This window comes from Sebastes fasciatus, chromosome 1, assembly GCF_043250625.1.
Source record: "Sebastes fasciatus isolate fSebFas1 chromosome 1, fSebFas1.pri, whole genome shotgun sequence".
NCBI lineage: Eukaryota > Metazoa > Chordata > Actinopteri > Perciformes > Sebastidae > Sebastes > Sebastes fasciatus.
In genome coordinates this window covers 3,827,517-3,850,653 of record NC_133795.1, presented here as the reverse complement: position 1 = coordinate 3,850,653, position 23,137 = coordinate 3,827,517, and the positions used below count along the sequence as shown (strand labels likewise).

General features: G+C 41.9%; 1 protein-coding gene across 1 annotated transcript; it reads left to right on the top strand.

Annotated features, from left to right (window-relative positions):
* The first annotated feature begins 336 nt into the window (after positions 1-336).
* On the top strand, positions 337-9,216 carry LOC141776726 (scavenger receptor cysteine-rich domain-containing group B protein-like). Its single transcript, XM_074650503.1, has 10 exons — positions 337-670; positions 863-1,177; positions 1,686-2,130; positions 2,729-3,051; positions 4,810-5,112; positions 6,924-7,132; positions 8,104-8,252; positions 8,380-8,622; positions 8,721-8,880; positions 8,995-9,216. The coding sequence occupies exons 1-10, from the start codon at positions 337-339 to the stop codon at positions 9,073-9,075; spliced, it is 2,562 nt and encodes an 853-aa protein (XP_074506604.1). The 3' UTR covers positions 9,076-9,216.
* The last annotated feature ends 13,921 nt before the right edge of the window (positions 9,217-23,137 follow it).

Here is a 23,137-nt window from a genome sequence, read left to right as displayed (position 1 = left end):
CCCACTGTACACTGCTTGCCCAGCACCAAATGGCTGACAGAAAAAATGAGTTGTGGCTAGACTGCATGTCCATGTTATAGCGCGTGTTTACATAACTTGCCGGTAGCTTCTGCTAGCTAGCTAGCTACCGACTCAACATTAGCATACCAAAACTACCACCACAAAGTAAAACTTATCTCCAAGGCATTACCGGCGTAATGTTCCCTGTGTTCTCCTTTAACTAACTAACTAACTAAATAATAATAGTAAATAATAATAAATAACTATCTAACTTGGTTATAATCCCAAGCCGACGTGCACACAGACCAACTTGGTGGCTGCTGTCACCGGCAGCTCATGGCGGCGCTGGTGTCTGTAAGTCCTCAAGTGAGACTAGCCGACTGTAAACACCGCTGCTCTGGCAGAGTGGAGATCTTCCACCTTGACCGTTGGGGGACGGTGTGTGACGACCTTTGGAATTTGAATGACGCTCAGGTGGTTTGTCGACAAATGGGCTGTGGCAGGGTTCTGGCAGCACCAGGAAATGCATATTTTGGACAGGGCACTGGACAAATTTGGTTAGATGACCTTCGGTGTACAGGGAATGAGTCATCACTAACAGACTGTCCACATCTGGGATTAGGGAATCACAACTGTCTTCATTTTGAGGATGCGAGTGTCATTTGTGAAGGTAAGTTTATGCACAGAGTAAGTGCACTGTTGGTATTGTTCACATATAAATAGAGAAAGCACATTATATCAAAAGGATTAAATGATCCAGTACAGTTACATTGAAAAAATGGGGCTTTTACTCAATACTGTTGTAATTGAAACCTGCAGTTGCTGTGTGGGTTGAAAGAAATTTTGCTTTCCCTTCAACCAGAAATTCTTCCAGTGAGACTGGTCAACTCTAACACCCCCTGCTCTGGCAGAGTGGAGGTCCTCCAACATGGCCATTGGGGGACGGTGTGTGACAACTACTGGAATTTGAATGATGCTCATGTGGTTTGTCGACAGCTGGGCTGTGGCAGAGCTCTGTCAACTCTAGGAAATGCATATTTTGGACAGGGCACTGGACCAATTTGGTTAGCTGACCTTCACTGTACAGGGAATGAGGCATCACTAACACACTGTCAACATCCGGGATTTGGGAAGCACTACTGTCATCATGCTGAGGATGCTGGTGTCATTTGTGAAGGTAAGTTTATTCATACAGTAAGCACACTGCAGTTGGTCTTCACATATAATAAGAGAAGGCACCTAATATAATAGCACTAGCTGGATACCATAAAGAATGGACATCTTTATTTACAACAAGCCACATTTACAATTAAAACATACGTTTCCAAACTTTAATTTGTATCATACAGAATGAGCATCCTCCTACACCACAATAAGAAAATATACTATTGAGGCAATAAAAAATAAAGGTGCCGAAGAATTAAATGATCAAGTCCAGTTACATTGTAGAAATGGGGCTTTTGTTCTTTAGTGTTGTAATTTGTCATGTGGGTTGACAGAGATTTTGCTTTCCGTTCAAACAGGAATTCCCACGACTACTTCAACCACAACTACTCCAACAACAACTACTCCTACCACAACTACTCCAACCACAACTACTCCAACTACAACTACTCCAACAACGACTACTCCAACCACAACTACTCCTACCACAACTACTCCAACAACAACTACTCCAACCACAACTACTCCAACCACGACTACTCCAACCACAACTACTCCTACCACAACTACTCCAACAACAACTACTCAAACCACAACTACTCCAACAACAACTACTCCAACCACGACTCCAATCGCAACTCATCCATACACTGCACCATATCCTGCAGTGAGACTGGTCAACTCTAACAGCAGCTGTTCTGGCAGAGTGGAGATTTACCACCACTATCGTTGGGGGACGGTTTGTGACAACTACTGGGATTTGAATGATGCTCATGTGGTTTGTCAACAGCTGGGCTGTGGCAGAGCTCTGTCAGCTCTAGGAAACGCATATTTTGGACAGGGCACTGGACCAATTTGGTTAGCTGACCTTCACTGTACAGGGAATGAGGCATCATTAACACACTGTCAACATCCGGGATTTGCGAACCACTACTGTCATCATGCTGAGGATGCTGGTGTCATTTGTGAAGGTAAGTTTATGCATACAGTAAGCACACTGCAGTTGGTATTGTTCACATATAATTAGAGAAGGCACCACACATCCTAGAACTAACTGGATACACTAAAGAATGGACATCTTTATTTACAGCAAAACACATTTATAATTAAAACATACGTTTCGAAACTCAAATTTGTATCATAAAGAATGAGCATCCTCTTCCACAACAATAAGTAAATCTGCTATTGAAGCAATTAAAAATAAAGGTGCCGAAGAATTAAATGATCAAGTCCAGTTACATTGAAGAAATTGGGCTTTTGTTCTTTAGTGTTGTAATTTGTCATGTGGGTTGACAGAGATTTTGCTTTCCATTCAAACAGGAATTCCCACGACTACTTCAACCACAACTACTCCTACCACAACTACTCCAACAACAACTACTACAACCACAACTACTCCAACAACAACTACTCCAACCACAACTACTCAAACCACAACTACTCCTACCACAACTACTCCAACAACAACTACTCAAACCACGACTACTACAACCACAACTACTCCTACCACAACTACTCAGACCACAACTACTCCAACCACGACTCCAATCGCAACTCATCCATACACTGCACCATATCCTGCAGTGAGACTGGTCAACTCTAACAGCAGCTGTTCTGGCAGAGTGGAGATTTACCACCACTATCGTTGGGGGACGGTTTGTGACAACTACTGGGATTTGAATGATGCTCATGTGGTTTGTCGACAGCTGGGCTGTGGCAGAGCTCTGTCAGCTCTAGGAAATGCATATTTTGGACAGGGCACTGGACCAATTTGGTTAGCTGACCTTCACTGTACAGGGAATGAGGCATCACTAACACACTGTCAACATCCGGGATTTGGGAAGCACTACTGTCATCATGCTGAGGATGCTGGTGTCATTTGTGAAGGTAAGTTTATTCATACAGTAAGCATACTGCAGTTGGTCTTCACATATAATAAGAGAAGGCACCTAATATAATAGCACTAACTGGATACCATAAAGAATGGACATCTTTATTTACAACAAGCCACATTTACAATTAAAACATACGTTTCCAAACTTTAATTTGTATCATACAGAATGAGCATCCTCCTACACCACAATAAGAAAATATACTATTGAGGCAATAAAAAATAAAGGTGCCGAAGAATTAAATGATCAAGTCCAGTTACATTGTAGAAATGGGGCTTTTGTTCTTTAGTGTTGTAATTTGTCATGTGGGTTGACAGAGATTTTGCTTTCCGTTCAAACAGGAATTCCCACGACTACTTCAACCACAACTACTCCTACCACAACTACTCCAACAACAACTACTCCAACCACAACTACTCCAACCACGACTACTCCAACCACAACTACTCCTACCACAACTACTCCAACCACAACTACAACTACTCCAACAACGACTACTCCAACCACAACTACTCCTACCACAACTACTCCAACCACGACTACTCCAACCACGACTACTCCAACCACAACTACTCCTACCACAACTACTCCAACAACAACTACTCAAACCACAACTACTCCCAACAACAACTACTCCAACCACGACTCCAATCGCAACTCATCCATACACTGCACCATATCCTGCAGTGAGACTGGTCAACTCTAACAGCAGCTGTTCTGGCAGAGTGGAGATTTACCACCACTATCGTTGGGGGACGGTTTGTGACAACTACTGGGATTTGAATGATGCTCATGTGGTTTGTCAACAGCTGGGCTGTGGCAGAGCTCTGTCAGCTCTAGGAAACGCATATTTTGGACAGGGCACTGGACCAATTTGGTTAGCTGACCTTCACTGTACAGGGAATGAGGCATCATTAACACACTGTCAACATCCGGGATTTGCGAACCACTACTGTCATCATGCTGAGGATGCTGGTGTCATTTGTGAAGGTAAGTTTATGCATACAGTAAGCACACTGCAGTTGGTATTGTTCACATATAATTAGAGAAGGCACCACACATCCTAGAACTAACTGGATACCATAAAGAATGGACATCTTTATTTACAGCAAAACACATTTATAATTAAAACATACGTTTCGAAACTCAAATTTGTATCATAAAGAATGAGCATCCTCTTCCACAACAATAAGTAAATCTGCTATTGAAGCAATTAAAAATAAAGGTGCCGAAGAATTAAATGATCAAGTCCAGTTACATTGAAGAAATTGGGCTTTTGTTCTTTAGTGTTGTAATTTGTCATGTGGGTTGACAGAGATTTTGCTTTCCGTTCAAACAGGAATTCCCACGACTACTTCAACCACAACTACTCCAACCACAACTACTCCAACCACGACTACTCCAACCACAACTACTCCTACCACAACTACTCCAACAACAACTACTCCAACCACAACTACTCCAACCACGACTACTCCAACCACAACTACTCCTACCACAACTACTCCAACCACAACTACTCCTACCACAACTACTCCAACCACAACTACTCCAACTACAACTACTCCAACAACGACTACTCCAACCACAACTACTCCAACAACAACTACTCCAACCACAACTACTCCAACCACAACTACTCCAACCACAACTACTCCAACCACGACTACTTCAACCACAACTACTCCAACCACAACTACTCCAACCACGACTCCAGTCACAATTCATCCATACACTGCACCATATCCTGCAGTGAGACTGGTCAACTCTAACAGCAGCTGTTCTGGCAGAGTGGAGATCTACCGCCACTACAATTGGGGGACGGTTTGTGACAACTACTGGGATTTGAATGATGCTCATGTGGTTTGTCGACAGCTGGGCTGTGGCAGAGCTCTGTCAGCTCTAGGAAATGCATATTTTGGACAGGGCACTGGACCAATTTGGTTAGCTGACCTTCACTGTACAGGGAATGAAGCATCACTAACAAACTGTACCCATCGGGGATTAGGGTACCACTACTGTCATCATGCTGAGGATGCTGGTGTCATTTGTGAAGGTAAGTTTATGCATACAGTAAGCACACTGCAGTTGGTATTGTTCACATATAATTAGAGAAGGCACCACACATCCTAGAACTAACTTGATACCATAAAGAATGGACATCTTTATTTACAGCAAGCCACGTTTATAATTAAAACATACGTTTTGAAACTCTAATTTGTATCATAAAGAATGAGCATCCTCTTCCACCACGATAAGTAAATGTGCTATTGAGGCAATGAAAAATAAAGGTGCCGAAGAATTAAATGATCAAGTCCAGTTACATTGAAGAAATTGGGCTTTTGTTCTTTAGTGTTGTAATTTGTCATGTGGGTTGACAGAGATTTTGCTTTCTGTTCAAACAGGAATTCCCACGACTACTTCAACCACAACTACTCCTACCACAACTACTCCAACAACAACTACTCCAACCACAACTACTCCAACCACGACTACTCCAACCACAACTACTCCTACCACAACTACTCCAACCACAACTACTCCAACCACAACTACTCCAACAACGACTACTCCAACCACAACTACTCCTACCACAACTACTCCAACCACAACTACTCCAACCACGACTACTTCAACCACAACTACTCCAACAACAACTACTCCAACCACAACTACTCCAACCACAACTACTCCAACAACAACTACTCCAACCACGACTACTTCAACCACAACTACTCCAACCACAACTACTCCAACCACGACTCCAGTCACAATTCATCCATACACTGCACCATATCCTGCAGTGAGACTGGTCAACTCTAACAGCAGCTGTTCTGGCAGAGTGGAGATCTACCGCCACTACAATTGGGGGACGGTTTGTGACAACTACTGGGATTTGAATGATGCTCATGTGGTTTGTCGACAGCTGGGCTGTGGCAGAGCTCTGTCAGCTCTAGGAAATGCATATTTTGGACAGGGCACTGGACCAATTTGGTTAGCTGACCTTCACTGTACAGGGAATGAGGCATCATTAACACACTGTCAACATCCGGGATTTGCGAACCACTACTGTCATCATGCTGAGGATGCTGGTGTCATTTGTGAAGGTAAGTTTATGCATACAGTAAGCATACTGCAGTTGGTATTGTTCACATATAATTAGAGAAGGCACCACACATCCTAGAACTAATTGGATACCATAAAGAATGGACATCTTTATTTAAAACAAGCCATATTTGCATTTAAAACAAACGTTTCTAAACACTGATTTGTATCATACAGAATGATCATCCTCTTCCACCACAATAAGCAAATCTATTATTGAGGCAATAAAAAATAAAGGTGCCAAAGAATTAAATGATCAAGTCCAGTTACATTGAAGAAGTGGGGCTTTTGTTCAATAGTGTTGTAATTGCAACCTGCAGTTGTCATGTGGGTTGACAGAGATTTTGCTTTCCCTTCAAACAGGAATTCCCAGGATTACTTCAACCACAACTACTCCTACCACAACTACTCCACCCTCAACTACATCAACCACAACTACTCCAACCACAACTACTCCACCCTCAACTGCTACAACCACAACTTCTCCCACCACGACTATTCTACCCTCAGCTGCCAGAACCACTACTCCACCCTCAACTGTTTCAACCACAACTACTCCAACCCCATATACTCCACCCTCAACTGCTACGACCACAACTTATCCAACCACAACTTCTACAACCACGCATGGTACATCCTTAACTACTACAACCACATATGGTAGATCCACGACTGCTAAAACCACAGCTACTACAATGACAACAATCCAGTGAGACAACAATCTCTCCCACTTACACTTCTTTCTTTTCTTTGTTGTTTCAGGCCAACAACCACTAATCCAGGCCTCTCAGCTTGTTTGCTCCCCTTATAAGATTGAAGTTGGTGTCCCACTGCAAAGCCTGCTGTCGGCTGGTTTGAATGCATTCTCTGGTCACCTGGCGACCCCATACTGTACCAGCTACACAGTGCGTGATAATATTGTGTGGTACCAAGTGCTACGTAGGACTGGCTTCTGTGGAACTGTAATGACGGTGAGATTAACTACTTACTTACCACCTAATTATTTGTCTATAAGTCTATTGTATTCATTAATTTTCTGTTCTCTTGTACTGGTATTATTCTTTACTGCTCTGTAAATGTATCTTTATATTGTCTGGTGAGACTAAAGGTATGTTCAGCAAGAAAGTAAGGGAAATGTTCACCTTGCGTCAATCACATAAATTTGACTGACTTAAACAGTCAATGTACCAGCTGTACAGACGTTAACTTTAAGCTAGCTAACAACGGAAGCACCAACCGTGTGTTTGGAAGCATGTGTTTGTGTTCATTATTTACCAAGTTTGTGTCTGCTATAGTGGTGCATCATATTGAGTTGTTACTCAGCACTGAATCATTACTTCATGATTTCATGTCCCAGTACTCAAAAGTTTGTTACAGAGTACAACTCAGTGTGGACCATTTTACTTAAGGATAGGCACAAACTTGGTGAGTAATGTGACAGGTAATCATGAAGTGATGATTCAGTGCTTAATAACAACACAAAAAACTTGAGAAGACACAAAATAGAAACTAATACGTGGGTAAGAATGAAGTAATGTTTTGTTAAAGTTTATGTGCCATTTAGCGCATCATTCAGAGGTAATCAAGAACTATGCATTAAGTAAAGGGCCATTATAAGGATTCACAGATACCCACCAACAATTAATTACATATTAGTTCAGTAACATGATATCTAACAGCCATTTCTCAATTAAATAATCATAAGCTACTCTATAAAATTGAATCAGAAGTTGTTCAACAACTTCCCGTTAACAAATGGTATTGAGCAGTTAGCTCCTCCTTCGTTCCTCATTTGTTCCTTTTGTGCACCTTATTGTAAAGTGTTACCCTAATTCCAAAGTTTATTGATTTCAATACAAAAACTGTTTTCACCTACTTACCTGCAGTGAGATTGATAGATTATACACATGACTGGTCATTCATTGATCCTTTTTTCTTTCAGACCAACACCACCCATGCCATCTACAGCAACAGCTTGTTTTTCTACCCTCTAAGTAACGGTTCCTTCAGTCTACCTTCGATTATTCCGTTCTCTTGTGCCTATCCCTTGGAAACCGAAACCAGCCTGAATGCTGTAATCAAACCTCAGATGTGAGTCTTTTATTTCATTCGTTGACTGTATACAACACACTTCAAAGATGTGGGCCTAAATCCCTGGATAATATAATTACTATTGCAGGAGTGAAATACATCTCTAATTTTCTTTCTTTCTTAACAGCCTTAAGGGTGGCCTCACGGGATCAGGTACCAAAGCCAGAGCCTACATGAATCTTTTCCGGGACTCCAACTATTCATACAGCTACCCAGCGGGTCCGCTCTCTCTGCCAGTGGGCTCTGCCCTGCATGTGCAAGTGTCTGTGCCTCTGAGTGATCCAAGCTTTGCAGTCGTTCTGGAGGAGTGCTATACCACTAACTCCTCAAACCCTGATGACCCCGTTCAATACTTTCTCATTCATTCCAGGTATGTGTCTCTCCTAATTTAGATGGACTGGAGTGGAAAATGTAAAATCTGTTGTGATGTGTAATGGTCCTAATGATTTGATCTGACATCTCTGACAGGTGCTCTACTGACTCTCATCGTGTGTCAGTGGTTGAGAACGGCCTGTCCTACCGTGCTCGTTTCTCTGCCCTGCTCTTCCCTCTCCATGGTGACAACCCAAGCGTCTTCATTCACTGCAGACTACGCCTATGTGACAAGAGGAGCCATAACTGTGTTCCAGTGAGTCAGACACTCATCCTCTCACTCAATCAAAATAACCAATAGGCAATCAATGCTTTATATCCAAACACTGAGTATAGGTGTCTAATCATTACACTCCCTCTCAACTCACAGATTTGCAGAAGAAGGACTTATCGCTCTGCTGACACAGACAAAGAAGATTTTGCTACCATTGGACCAATCAACTTCCACTAAATACAATCTGGTATCAGAGCAGATATCTCAGCACTGTCAGCTGTATGGAAGTTATAACCATGTTTCCCTTTTCTCTCATCTTAATCTTTAGGGGAGAACTGACATATTAATGGAGGGAGCTAATAAACACTGCAAAATGAGTGTTATGTTATTTTCTTAAGATGTTGTATGATATACTGTAATGGTTCAGTATTCTAACTCTTTAGTATAATCCCTCATATTTTACCTTTGTACTTTTTTGTAATAAAATGGGAATAATACAAATATTCGTATTAATACAAATTCTGATATTTTTAATTTGAAAGTTTATTAGACACAGGGTACGGTTAACTGGAGCAATATGGATATATAACCCTGTTGATTTAAACGTTCCCATAGCCACATGTCCCAGACAAATCTCTTTAATTTCTTCACTGATTTTCTATGTAAAAATGCTTTTTTGCCCAACTCATCATATTTAAAGCCGCTCTAAATAGGAAATGATCATTTCTGACTTAGTTGGTCTGTGTTTGGTGATTTTATTTATTTTTTCAGTTAATTTCTTCATGTGGCTCAGGACCATGATCACATTGTATGGGACAACATGTCAACACTATGTGTATGTTTTGTGAACCACGTCAAAGTCATTTCTAATTTCGATTGCCTGGAGGACAATAAAGTTTTTCATGATTCCCACAAAAAGCTGTTTTGTCTTATGTTTTCTCTTTCACTTATGTTATCAGAATTAATATTGGGAGTGTTTACTTTTATTTAAAGCTGAGTTAAGCATTTTGGCCGTCACCATCTTGTTTTTTTGCAACCAGTAGTGACACAGTGGGGCTAAGCATGCTGAACAAGACATTTTTAGATGACTTAGATGTTACAATGAACTCTGATGAACAGAAAACACGCTGTGAAAGAGTTAAAGTTGTAAGACGAAAACACGGACAACACCCAAACTGGACTATACTGTGGTAGCAACCTGTCAATCACAAGGTAGCCACGCCCTAAAGCATCCCCTGCTTTATGGTCTATTTGACTCTAAATGGGACCATAATTTACTAAAGAACATCATGCTGTATTGAAGAAGACTTGAAACTAGCGATTGAGACCATAAACTCATGTTTACAGTCTTTACTGAGGTAATAAATCAAGTCAGAAATAGGCTCATTTTCTCATAGACTTCTATACAGTCAGACTTATTTTAGTAACCAGAGGAGTCGCCCCCTGCTGGCTGTTAGAAAAGATTGCCAGTTTAAGGCACTTCAGCATTGGCTTCACTCTTCAGAACAAGAGGTTGCCCACTGGTGGCAACCCATATGTCTTCATTCACTGCAGACTAGGCCTGTGTGACAAGAGGAGCCAAAACTATTTTCCAGTGAGTCAGACACTCTAATCATTCTACCCCCTCTTACCTCACAGGTTTGCAGAAGAAGGACTTATCGGACTTATCATTCCAGTCATTACATTATGTAGGCTATGACCAATGGTGGCTCTCTTTTAGCTCCTTAGCAACAACAATGTGTTCATGTCTTAACTGAAATTGTATTTTTCTGTAATACAAATTATAAACTAATTCAAATATACATAAATAAAAACAGGAGTTGTAATAAAGATTAGTGAATAAATATGACTGCTTGTTCTAAATAAAAGAATGGAGAAAACTAATATTATTAGAATACTGTTATTAGCCTATTATCAAAACTAAATAGTTTATATAATTATATTATGGTTTTAATAAATATTTCAATATTATTAATCCGCACACCCATCATGGATACATACTACTCATACTAATGAATCATCAAAGTATAACATTGGCAGAGCCTACCCCCATGTGGACGAACAAGTGGATTGCAGGCTTTGATACAGTATGACACTGGGTTTTCATACCCACATTGGTCCCTATAGTTAAAGCTACCTGAGGGTTGGTGAACAAAGTTAAACCTGCAGTAGACATAATATGTATATATATGTATATATATATATATACATATATATATATATACAGCATATATGTATTGTTTAGCAACTGCAGAAGGAGAATAACACAATTACCAATAATTAAAAGAAAATAATCATTTTTAATTTTTACAATCTAATGAACATGTCTACCATTTTCTAAACTGGACAAGGGTATAAAATAAAATCTATTTACTTTATGTTGTTGATGTCTGTATGACAATAAAGTAGAATAAATTAAATGTCTATCAATTTGAGCAGTTTAATAGTAAATGTTTGTACCGGTAGTCGCACGGAACTTACATTGGATCATGTTCCATGACGAACACAAAACGGAGTTGCACGTCGTTAGTAAGGGCAGCTGGTTAAGTTGGCATCGATGCAGACTCGCTGTTGGAGGGTTTTATAACCCACTTCCACTCCCTGTGAATAGGTTTGGAATAGCACTTAATATGGCGTACGCTCCATGCGAACGCGCAAACAAAGCAGAAGTGGGCAGGGAGAGGGTGTAGGGGGTGGTTTGGAATTGGGCCACGGTCTCACTCACGGGGGAAGAACACACCCAAGTAAGTGGTACTGGTTGCAACATCAGTGAAATACACTTAGTGGAGGTATTAATGGTTATAAAGTAGAGCATGGATTTGATGAGCGGAGGTAATAGCAGGTGGTAAAGTTAGTATGGCAAAAACTTGCAATGGCAGAGTGGCACTGTTCCTATAAGCTATCCGCTCGTGCTTGTTGACTCCAGGGAAGTGAAGTAAAGTTTGGTTGTAGCATTATCCATGTAGCGTTAGCAGGTTATATCCTGGATCCAGCAGCAAAAGTCAACTGCAGTCAATGCGTCATGGTCTGCCTGCTGCAGACGACATGCTGGACTCTGAAGCCCCTCCTCTGCTGCTGCACAGAGCGCTGTTTGCTTGTTTATTCAAAGTTTATTAATATTGAACATGTTGTTTGTCCAAATTTCACCATTGTGCTCACAGCTGTGAAAAATTACATTTCATAAATATAACAGCAACATGTCTATCCAGAAACAGAATCCCTGTTGCTCTGGAAAATTCACAGAACACAGTACCAAGGCTTTTCCTAGAAACTATTTCTTCAGTAGAGAGGGGGTCCACTTTTGATTGTGATTGTGTGTTAGAGGGGGAAAGGCACTTTCAGTCCTGTGTGTACAGTGGGAACCATAAGAGTGCATAATTCAGTATACAAGAGTAACTGGGATGCCTTTAGGACCCTGGGGAGTGAGGGAAGATTATTTAGGGACACCTGTAGAGAGCGCTCTCTCAACAAAATGTTGTACTGAATGTCATGAGATCAGTTTCTGGTTATGAGTGAGGAGCAGATAAACAATCACTACTGGATATTTACAGGGCCTTAATACAATCATGTATTGATTATGGGTGTATGGTGTATGGAGCAACAGCCAAAAGTGTTTTGGAAAAACTAGACAAAATACAGTTCAGAGCTCTAAGACTCAGTATTGGTGCAGTTAAAAAAACTCCTACTAATGCACTATCGGTGGAGGCTGATGAATTACCATTATATTTAAGATCTTCAAAGTTGTCACTTGCATATTGGGTTAAAGGGACTGTTTGTAACTTTTTAAGTGTATAAATGTACCGGGTCGGGACACATGCGCGCTCGCGTGTGGCCGGAGCCTCTCCTCCTCTTGCCTTCACACAGACACAGCGCGCTCCATCTCGAGACGTGAACGCGCCTTAGAACGCAAGAGTTAGTTTAGCTCTGAGAATATCTAGTGAATGTACAGTGGATGTTTGTGCAGAAATAAATGCTGCAGCTCCTCCAGACCAACAGAGGTTTCTCGTGTCTTGTGAAGTGACTGGGCTCCGCAGCGAGAAACGATATCGCCTCCCTCCTGCGCCCGCAGGGAGACACCGGGTGCCGGTGTCACGGTTCACATTTCTCTCTGCAGAGCCCCGTCACTTCACAAGACACGGAAAACCTCTGTTGGTGCGTGCTGTGTCAGTGAAGGCAAGCAGCGGAGGAGAGGCTTCGGTTGCCGGTGTCTCCCTGCGTGCGCAGGAGGGTGAGGCAGGAAAAGCCAACACTAGGATCAGATCTAAATCATGTTCATGGAGAGACCTTCGTCTGGTCAGCTAACATTACTGCCAAGCAGCTGAAATATAGAGTGATATTGTGGTTTTAGCTGACGTGTGTCGCCTTACTGTGTTGAGCGATGCTCGTTCATGTCTATTTAGAGCGAGCAAGCGCGAGCCCGACGCTGACTTTCGTTGAATTCACAGCCAAAGGTGTCGCTGTTAACAAGCATTTATGAAAGTTACAAATAGTCCCTTTAAGTTAAAGGGATCTGGAGAGGAACAACCTGCAACAAAGGTGCTGTGTGATTGTTGGGAATACTCACAACAATAAAAAGGTAAAGGATTTGTTTCAAATATTAATACAATAGCAGAAGAATATGGTTTAAATATGTTAGATTATGGGCCAAATACTGTTTGGGGTAATGTTCCTCCATGGATATTTCCAGTGACAAATGTGGACTTGCAACTTGTGGAGCAGAAGAGAGAATGGAGTGAAAGGAATGTAGATAATATTGGATATTTGGTTCAAGACTATGTTGAAGAGGAATTATTATAATTATTTGACAATATTTACAGATGGATCTAAAGATCCAGGGAGTGGACATGTAGGAACAGGAGTATACATACCTGAGTTTGATGTAGTCATATGCAAAATAATTAATGATAGATTATCTGTATTTACGGCAGAAATAGTCCCTTTAGTTTTAGGATTGCAATGGATAGAAGAGGTAAGGCCTGAGAAAGTTGTCATTTGGTCAGACTCTACTGCAGCTCTTAATATTTTGAATTCAAAAGATGCAAAAAGAGATGATGATTTTGATGATTATTGATGGAAATATTTACGATAATGCTGAGAATACAAAGAGTTGGAATTAATGTACAATTTTGTTGGGTTCCTGCTCATACTGGTGTGGAAGGTCATGAGAGGGCAGACGAGATTGCAAAGAGAGCATTGAAATTAAATGATGATGAAATAATGAAAGTCTCTTTTGGAAAAGGTGAGGCCAAATCATTAATAAGAAAGGCAGTGAGGGAGTTGTGGCAGAAGAAGTGGGACACAGATACTAAAGGGAGACACTATTACAGTATACAGAAATCAATTAAGGTGAAGGATTTCAAAGGGAAGTGCAGGAGAGAGGAAGTGCTTTTTTCAAGATTAAGATTCGGACATAATGGATTAAAAGCAACTCTCTATTTAATGGCAAAGTGAGTATCAGATAAATGTGATGTTTGTAATCTTCCTGAAAATGTTGAGCATGTTATTATGAGGTGTTGTAAATCAGAGAGGAACATCTTGCGTGATATGAGCTAGAACGGGGATGGAACTTAGAAGGGATTTTAGGGATGAGTGAGAAAATGAGGGAATGTTGCAAGGCTCTCTTTATTTTTCTTAAAAGGTACAGGATTAGATCGTAAAATATAGTTGTCGTTTTTTTTGTTGTCGTTTTTTTAATCTTGCCTTAAATATCATGTAACCTGAAGTATCTAAAGCCCTGATGTTACACACTCCTGTACAGTAGGCGGCAGTATGCACTTATACACATTGGTTCGCGATACGCCATTAAATCAAAGAAGTAGAAGAAGGAGTGCTCTCTCTCTCTCTCTCTCTCTCTCTCTCTCGCCAAACATTTGTTTGTTGTAGGTCATGTACTAACTAAACAAAACAGTACCTACATCATATATTGTGAGAGCACATAAAAAAACATTGCTATAACAGAAATGCATTTATCCCCATACAGCCCAGAATACAGAGGTAGAGGGAAGACTGGTTGCTGCATGGGCAGGCTGTAGTCATGCTTCCAGTCATCTGCTTGTAGATGTGCTTGTGAATGGGGATTATGATTGTAAATCGTGCACTTTTATATTTATTAAACGGCCATAGAATGTAATTATGTGATGTTTAAATGTTCTTTTCCCTTTTAGTATTAGTCGTCGCAACAGTAAGCATGCCGCTGATCTGGGTGTAACCTAAATGAATTCAAGGTACGGCTTATTGGTTGGATAATTTTATAACTCCATTTTTTTTTAAATTTGTATGAATTAATGTATTGTAGTCTTATTTCATGTTTATTTTTATAGAACTGTCTTCAAGTGCGATATTTACTGTCACTATTTTTTCCTACATTAATTGTTTAGGAGAGACGGGCCTTTTGTTTTTCTTTGGTTTTTTTTGGTATTATTATTTTTATTATTATTGGCTATAGTGCAATAGTGTTGATGAGTGTATGTGCAATTATTTTGATGGGGGTATGTGCAATTTTCGAGTTATAGCAGAATCAATTGGAAGTTATAATGCTCCACATAAATTTAGAGACCCCTTCTTGTTTACTCATAGTATAATGTTGGTTGCAGTGTCAATCCACCCATCACTTCCTGGGTGCAAGATACGATTTGTGGTTCTTAAACGTGTGCAGTGACATTTTGCCTTATGGGATCTTACTTGTGTTTCACTGTGTGAGTTGGGTCCTAAATTATATTGTAGCCTTTAACGGCTTCCTGTGTATTTTCGCTATTTATATCAAATGATTGTGCAGTGCACTGTGTAGCTCTTGGCCCGCTAAATTGCCGTTCCCTTTTTTAAAATGTTTTTAACATGCAAATTGTGCAAATCCTCTCCGGGAACCATCACCTTAACGTGGTGGAGAGGTTTGTGTGTCCCTATGACCCTGAGGGCTGTGTTGTCTGGAGCCTCGTGCTCCTGGTAGGGTCTCCCATGGCAAATTGGTCTCAGGTGAGGGGCCGGACTAAGAATGGTTCATAAAACCCCAATGACGAAACGAGGCAGAGGAGGAGTTACCCGGCCCTGAGGAGGCCCGGGGCCCACGTCTGGAGCCAGGCCCAGACGGAGGGCCCGTCAGCGAGCACCTAGTGGCCGGGCTTGCCACGGAGCCGGGCCGGGGATACCCCGAAGAAGCAACGTGGCACCCCCCTCCTTTCCATCCTGTGGGCTCACCACCTGCGGGAAGAACCGCTGGGGTCGGGTGCGCTGTCACACGGGTGGCAGCGCTATCAGTTGGATCTGGTAGGGCTTACCTCTATGCACAGCCTTGGTTCTGGAACCGTACTCCTGGATAGGGGTTGGACTCTATTCTTCTCTGGAGTTGCCCATGGTGTGAGGCACCGGGCGGGTGTGGGGATACTCACAAATCCCTGGCCGAGTGCCGCTACGTTGGAGTTTACCCCGGTGGACGAGAGGGGTTATGGGGGGGGAAACTCTGACTGTTGTTTGTGCGTATGCACCAAATAGCAGTTCGGAGTATTCGGCCTTCTTGGAGACCCTGAATGGAGTCCTGTATGGGGCTCCAGTAGGGGACTCCATAGTTCTGCTGGGAGACTTCAACGCGCACGTGGGCAACGATGGAGACACCTGGAGTGGCATGATTGGGAGGAACGGCCTCCCTGATCTAAACCCGAGTGGTCGTTTGTTATTGGACTTCTGTGCTAGTCACGAACACCATGTTCGAACATAAGGATGCTCATAAGTGTACGTGGTACCAGAGCACCCTAGGCCGAAGGTCGATGATCGATTGGGTTTGTAGTTCGGTGTGCTGAGGATCTCATCGCTGCTTTTTGCAGATGATGTGGTCCTGTTGGCATCATCGGTCTGCGACCTCCAGCACTCACTGGATCGGTTCGCAGCCGAGTGTGACGCGGTCGGGATGAGGATCAGTACCTCTAAATCTGAGGCCATGGTTTTCAGCAGGAAACCGATGGATTGCCTACTCCGGGTAGGGAATGAGTCTTTACCCCAAGTGAAGGAGTTCAAGTACCTCGGGTTCTTGTTCGCAAGTGAGGGGACTATGGAGCGTGAGATTGGTCGGAGAATCGGAGCAGCGGGGGCGGTATTGCATTCTCTTTACCGCACCGTTGTGACGAAAAGAGAGCTGAGCCAGAAGGCAAAGCTCTCGATCTACCGGTCAATCTTCGTTCCTACTCTCACCTATGGTCATGAGGGCTGGGTCATGACCGAGAGAATGAGATCGCGGGTACAAGCGGCCAAAATGGGTTTCCTCAGGAGGGTGGCTGGCGTCTCCCTTAGAGATAGGGTAAGAAGCTCAGTCATCCGTGAGGGACTCGGAGTAGAGCTGCTGCTCCTTTGCGTCGAAAGGAGCCAGTTGAGGTGGTTCGGGCATCTAGTAAGGATGCCCCCTGGGCGCCTCCCTTGGGAGGTGTTCCAGGCACGACCAGCTGGGAGGAGACCACGGGGAAGACCCAGGACTAGGTGGAGAGATTATATCTCCACACTGGCCTGGGAACGCCTCGGGATCCCCCAGTCAGAGCTGGTTAATGTAGCCCGGGAAAGGGAAGTTTGGGGTCCCCTGCTGGAGCTGTTGCCCCCGCAACCCGATCCCGGATAAGCGGTTGAAGATGGATGGATGAAATTGTGCAAATGTAGCAGCTGTGGAATGATTGCTCGTAGATTGAAAGACACCACTCAGACCAGGAATCAGGATCTGCACATTTATTTTCCAGTGTCCATGCTTTGCCTATGTGTGTTTTGTGCGTTACACATATAACAAAATAGAGTTATAAATATAATAAAAAATACAGAAGCTACAAGTGTATTTAAATCAGTAAATACAACAAAAGTCAATAAATAAAATGTATAGCACCTGAAATTAAATGTAATACTTTTACTAGGTTTCTTACCCTCCAGTTTGCATGTAAATAGAAGCATTTCTTCATAAAATAAAATAAAAGTGCACTGTAAATAATTAGATTATCTTCATATTAGGCTACTCAACTAATGCAGTCCATCCTAACTACACAGGAAAAATATACAAACAACAATTAAACATCATAACGCACCTATAAGGAGCAGCACAGGGCACAGTCAACACACACACTCAGTGGCAGGCTCTTTCTCAGTCCCCTGCAGCAGTCAGACAATATGCAAATGAGCGAAAAACTCCGATGGAGTTAACAGAAGTAAAAGTCGTATTTTGACCGTTCAAAACCAAATGACAACCTCAGAAACATATTGACAACGATGCATCATTGCATTTGCATACAGTTTAAGCCAGAATACACAACTTTTAAACATGCTAGCTGAAGCAGAGGAGGAAGAGCCTCACAACACATCTTACCAGTGCACAAGCTGTCCATGCTTTGCCTATGTGTGTTTTGTGCGTCAACAATTAAAGCCCCCTGCTACAACAGGTAACCCGGAACCATGAAAACACCACTGTTTCATTCATTCAATACAAAGTTAACACAAGTAAAGTTACAATACAGATAATTTGGCTGATATTGATGACAAAAGAAAGTATAACACACCGGTTTTGAGAATGTTCACTAAAAAATTAAAAATAATAAAAACAACATATTGACTCAGCTACACAAATAAATTGTTTATCTTTTTGAGCTGTCAGCCTCTCGTCCTGTTTATTCTGGACACGTACCTGTGTATGAGGTGAAATACATTGGAAGTTAAAGGGACTATTTGTAACTTTCAGAAATGCTTGTTAACAGCGACACCTGTGGCCGTTAAGTCAACGAAAGTCAGTGTCGGGCTCTCGCTTGCTCACTCTAAATAGACATGAACGAGCATCGCTCAAAACAGTGAGGCGACACACGTCAGCTAAAACCACAATATCACTCTATATTTCACCTGCTTGGCAGTAATGTTAGCTGACCAGACGAAGGTCTCTCCATCAATCAGTGCTGATCCTAGTGTTGGCTTTTCCTGCCTCAGCGGAGGCAGCGGAGCTCCGCAGCGAGTAACGTTGTCGTCTCCGCCCGCAGCTGGAGTGAAGAGGGGAGACACCGGCACGAGACGACAACATTTCTCACTGCGGAGCCCCGTCACTTCACAAAACACGGAAACCTCTGTTGGTCTGGAGGAGCTGCAGCAGTTATTTCTGCACAAAGTCCACTGTACATTCACTAGATATTCCCAGAGCTAAACTAACTCTTCGGCAGTGTGGAGTGAGCACGCGTTCACGTCTAGAGGTAGAGCGAGTATGCGAGAACGCGCGCACTGTCTGAGTGAAGGCAAGCAGACAGAGGAGCAGTGACAGCGGCGCATGTGTCCCGACCCGGTACATTTATATGCTTAAAAAGTTACAAACAGTCCCTTTAATAGTTACGGTCTTAAATACAATTTTCAATACTACACAAGTATGCTCGATATACAGGTATGGAGACCTCAAAAAATAGGGGTCTGGGGGTCAGAGACTTTGTTGCCTGCATTCCAGTGACTTTTAAAGAATGAAAATAACAAAATAATAAGTACACTGCAACATAATATTTTGTTAAATAGGCCTGCTTTTAATTCTCAGGAAAGAAAACTGAATATTTTGCCCCTCTGGCGTGAAGTTGTGTGAATTTCTGGTATAAACCAGGCTAATATTCATGTGATCATATAATTTTTCATTCATTCATTATTTGCCCCTGCTTGAATATTTTGATCTCTTATTAGTTCTCTCCATTTCCCTTTCTTTCTTTCACTCACTGAAGGCCCTTTCAGATACAATGCAACAACGGCACCACTGTACTCTGAAACCTGTTATTTAAAATGGCTTGCGCCACAGCACCACAGCTTTGCTGTTGGCAAGTATGAGTGCAGGTGGTACCTGTGGCGGCTCTGATGATGTTGAATCTCTGATGTTCAAACAGCAGCAGGTAGTTTAGCAGATGATGTTGTACTTGTTGACAATTACTTGTAGACCTAAAATGCAACAGAAAAAAATACATCAAATCATTGTCATCTTTGGACAGCTTTCAAAAAGTAACCCAAACGTGTCATTATCATTATCTTGCTGTACAAGCTGTCCTAATAACCTTTTCCAGGACAAACAAAGCTGGCTATCGTTTTGGGGCACACCCATGCATTTTAATCACATGTAATCAGCAAGCAAGCGAGCCAAGTCTATTTATATACAGTAGCACCTTTCCCAGACACAAGTCTCAAAGTGCTTCCCAGTCAAAGAAATAAAATCACATAAAATAAAAATAGACTCAAATAAATAAAACAAAGATGAAAACACTGGATAAAATCTATAAGGGAAAGAGACAAAAAACACAAGTTAAAACATAAAGTATCACATGCTACCTAAATGCCTTTCTGAACAGATGTTTTTTTAGCTGCTTTTTAAAAGAGTCTACAGAGTGCAAAGACTTCAAGCTTATTGGGAGACTATTCCAAAGCTTAGGGGCTGCTGACTGGAAAGCACTATCTCCCCAAGTCTTAAAGCGTGTCTGAGGCACACCTATAAAATCCTGGGTAGAGGACCGAAGTTTAGCTACGTTTCTCAAGTGAAAGAAACATGATTGAGTCAGCGTCTTAATGGGTTCTCATGGCAGGGGAGAGCAGAACATGACATGAAAGATAATGGACTGAACAACTTTCAAGTTTTCACCAGGGATTGAACTGTAGAACTTTCAGGTTGTCATCAAGGACTGAAGGGTACAACCCCGGGTTGTTTCCAAGGAACTGCGAACTGTTCAACCTTCTAGTTTGCTCTTAAGGACTGTGGTCGGAACGATTCTTCGGAGCAAAAAGGGGGATGTTGGGACCCACCATTCAAGATGGTGGCAGAGACAGTGATCTACGTCTCCCAGGGTCCTTGAGTCGTTAACTCCAGCCATGGACTCACAGTAACCATGGCTGGAAAGATGGATACATGCATACATTTCTCTTCCCAAAAAGCCCATTACTAAACAAGCATAGTATGGCAAGAAGGAACTGTCCATATTTATGCAATGGCTCTTAAGAAAAAAGGAACCAGCATATTGAAAAAAGTTCTTAGATAACAATAATTCGGTGAGTGTCAATAAAAATGAATTAGGGGGCAGAATACCTTCAGAATGAGTACTCAAATAATGTGACAAAGCCTGTAAGCCCATCTCATGAGGGATGCAGGTGTATAAGCTTTGGACATCTCGAGTAACTAAGATCATATTAGGTTTACATAGAAACTTAACTTTATAAACCAACCTCTTGATAGTGCTGTTACTTATTTAAGAGAATGTGAGTCTCCGATCTCTTTGACTCTGATGAAGACACAAATGGCGTCGAAACGTCAGTCTTCTTATAAAAGTTGATTGCCTTAAATCTGTACGCTCCAGTGTTTTCTCCACAGAACAGGAAATCCTTCTGAGAAAATACCTGACGCAGATTTTTGATTTGTACTATGTGCTAAGGTCGTAAAACCTCCTTTCTATGTTGTTTCTCCAGTTCTGCTTGAGAGCTCAAACCTGTACAACCTACTTCAGTTCTTTTTCGATGATTAGTTAAACATAGCATATTAATGAATGTATGTCCCCGCTTCTCTGAGTCTTTGGGAAGAAAAACAGATGTCAGGGCCGTCAACCCGTAACAGAGTCCTAATTCACTGAACAAGCTCAAATGGTCATAATGGATAATACATCTTGTTGTTGCTCTTCTGTGAGCTTAACCAGGCAGTTGTAAATTAAGAGCCTCAGCACTTAGTGCCCTGAGGTGAGATAACAGTTTCTGACAGAAGTTTCAAGAATTAGGGAATAACTTAATTATCCTTTTCATGTTTCAATATTCTTCGTCTTTCGATCATCGTGGGCTACACTTGAGTGTGCTGTAAATACCTTGGGGAATTCCATCCCACCATTTCTCATATTGCCCTACAAAAATGTCCAGCCTTTCTTCACCAACAATGGCTCTCCTGGCTGCACTGGTACAGCATATGGGTCAGGGTGGATGCAAAAGGAAGACTTGCTCGTCAACAACTGCTGTGACAGCTGGATGAAAGCCCCTCTAACTCATCTTTTTTGATTTCATGTTTAAACTTTTTGGTGGATCTGTGTTGTCTTGATGTATAAACGTTACGCCTTTTCCCATGAAACGGAGATAGTGAACAGGAAGATATCAAATTATAATGCAAGAAAATTATTCAATGGGTAGCACTGATTAACTTCCATGCATTATAATTTGATATCTTCCTGTTGACTCTCTCCTCTCGTGGGAAAAGGCGTACACCTTCATACATCAACACAATTTAATTAATTGCTTAGCCCCATGATACATTTCCAACATTCTTGGCAGATGATGCTGAACAAAAAGGCTTGTGACGTACACCAGAGCAAAGCCATAACGACTGTCTTAAAGTGGCAGTAGGCAATATATTTTTGGCATCATTGGGCAAAAATTCCATAGTAACCAGCATATTGTAATTCACGTGTTCTGAGAGATAACTAGACTTCTGCACCCCAAAAACAAGTATCATTCTGTGACATTTTATGTTTTTGGACAAATTGATGATGCAACTATCATCTCCTCTCTTTGTAATCCTCCAGAGGTGTAACGCCCCTCCCCCCCCCCGTGCATTTCTAACACCTGAGCTAACTGGTATGCATTGCTCCTGGCTGTGACCCAGGGCGTATCTGAATTGTCCTGACCAGGGTTCAACCAGAGTTAACTGGCTTGGTTTGAATAGACAAAAGGAGGGTTGGACCAGGGTCATTGGTGTGAAAAGAGTAATAGACAGCAGATAGACAGCAGATCCCAGATCAGCTCTGACTGCTTGCTTTCCTCCGGTCTGTGAAATCTTGCAGATGCTGTTAGGCGCACCGGAGGACACAGAGGCACACGATTTTTTTTTTTCAGCATACCTGTTTCATGCACTACTGTCAGGACATAGCGACCGTTTTATAAAAATTACTTTTTTAATCATATTTGCTCCAATCTCGCCTACTTCAGCTTTAAGTTGTGGCATGCAGAAAGTCCTCAGGGAAGGTCATCTCACATCAAAGGTTATCATTGTATTAATGTCTAAGTGTAATGTCGTAATCTAAGAATGCATCTCTTCCAACACTGCAACCTCATTAAGCTTTAGGTTTAGTGTGCTAAGTGCTGGCAGTTCCAGACGCAAAAACATCTGCAGCTACACCCACCACAAACAATAAACTACTACTGTAGCTTCTCATCCATCATAGTTGACAGGTAAACTAAATTAAATTACAGGAGGATAGGTGTAGTGGAAAGCCTCCCAGCATGCACTGGGGCAACAGGTGTATCAATATCAGTCTCTGTTTATCTCTAGTGTTCCTATGGGTCATCTGTGGTCAGTCTTATATAAATA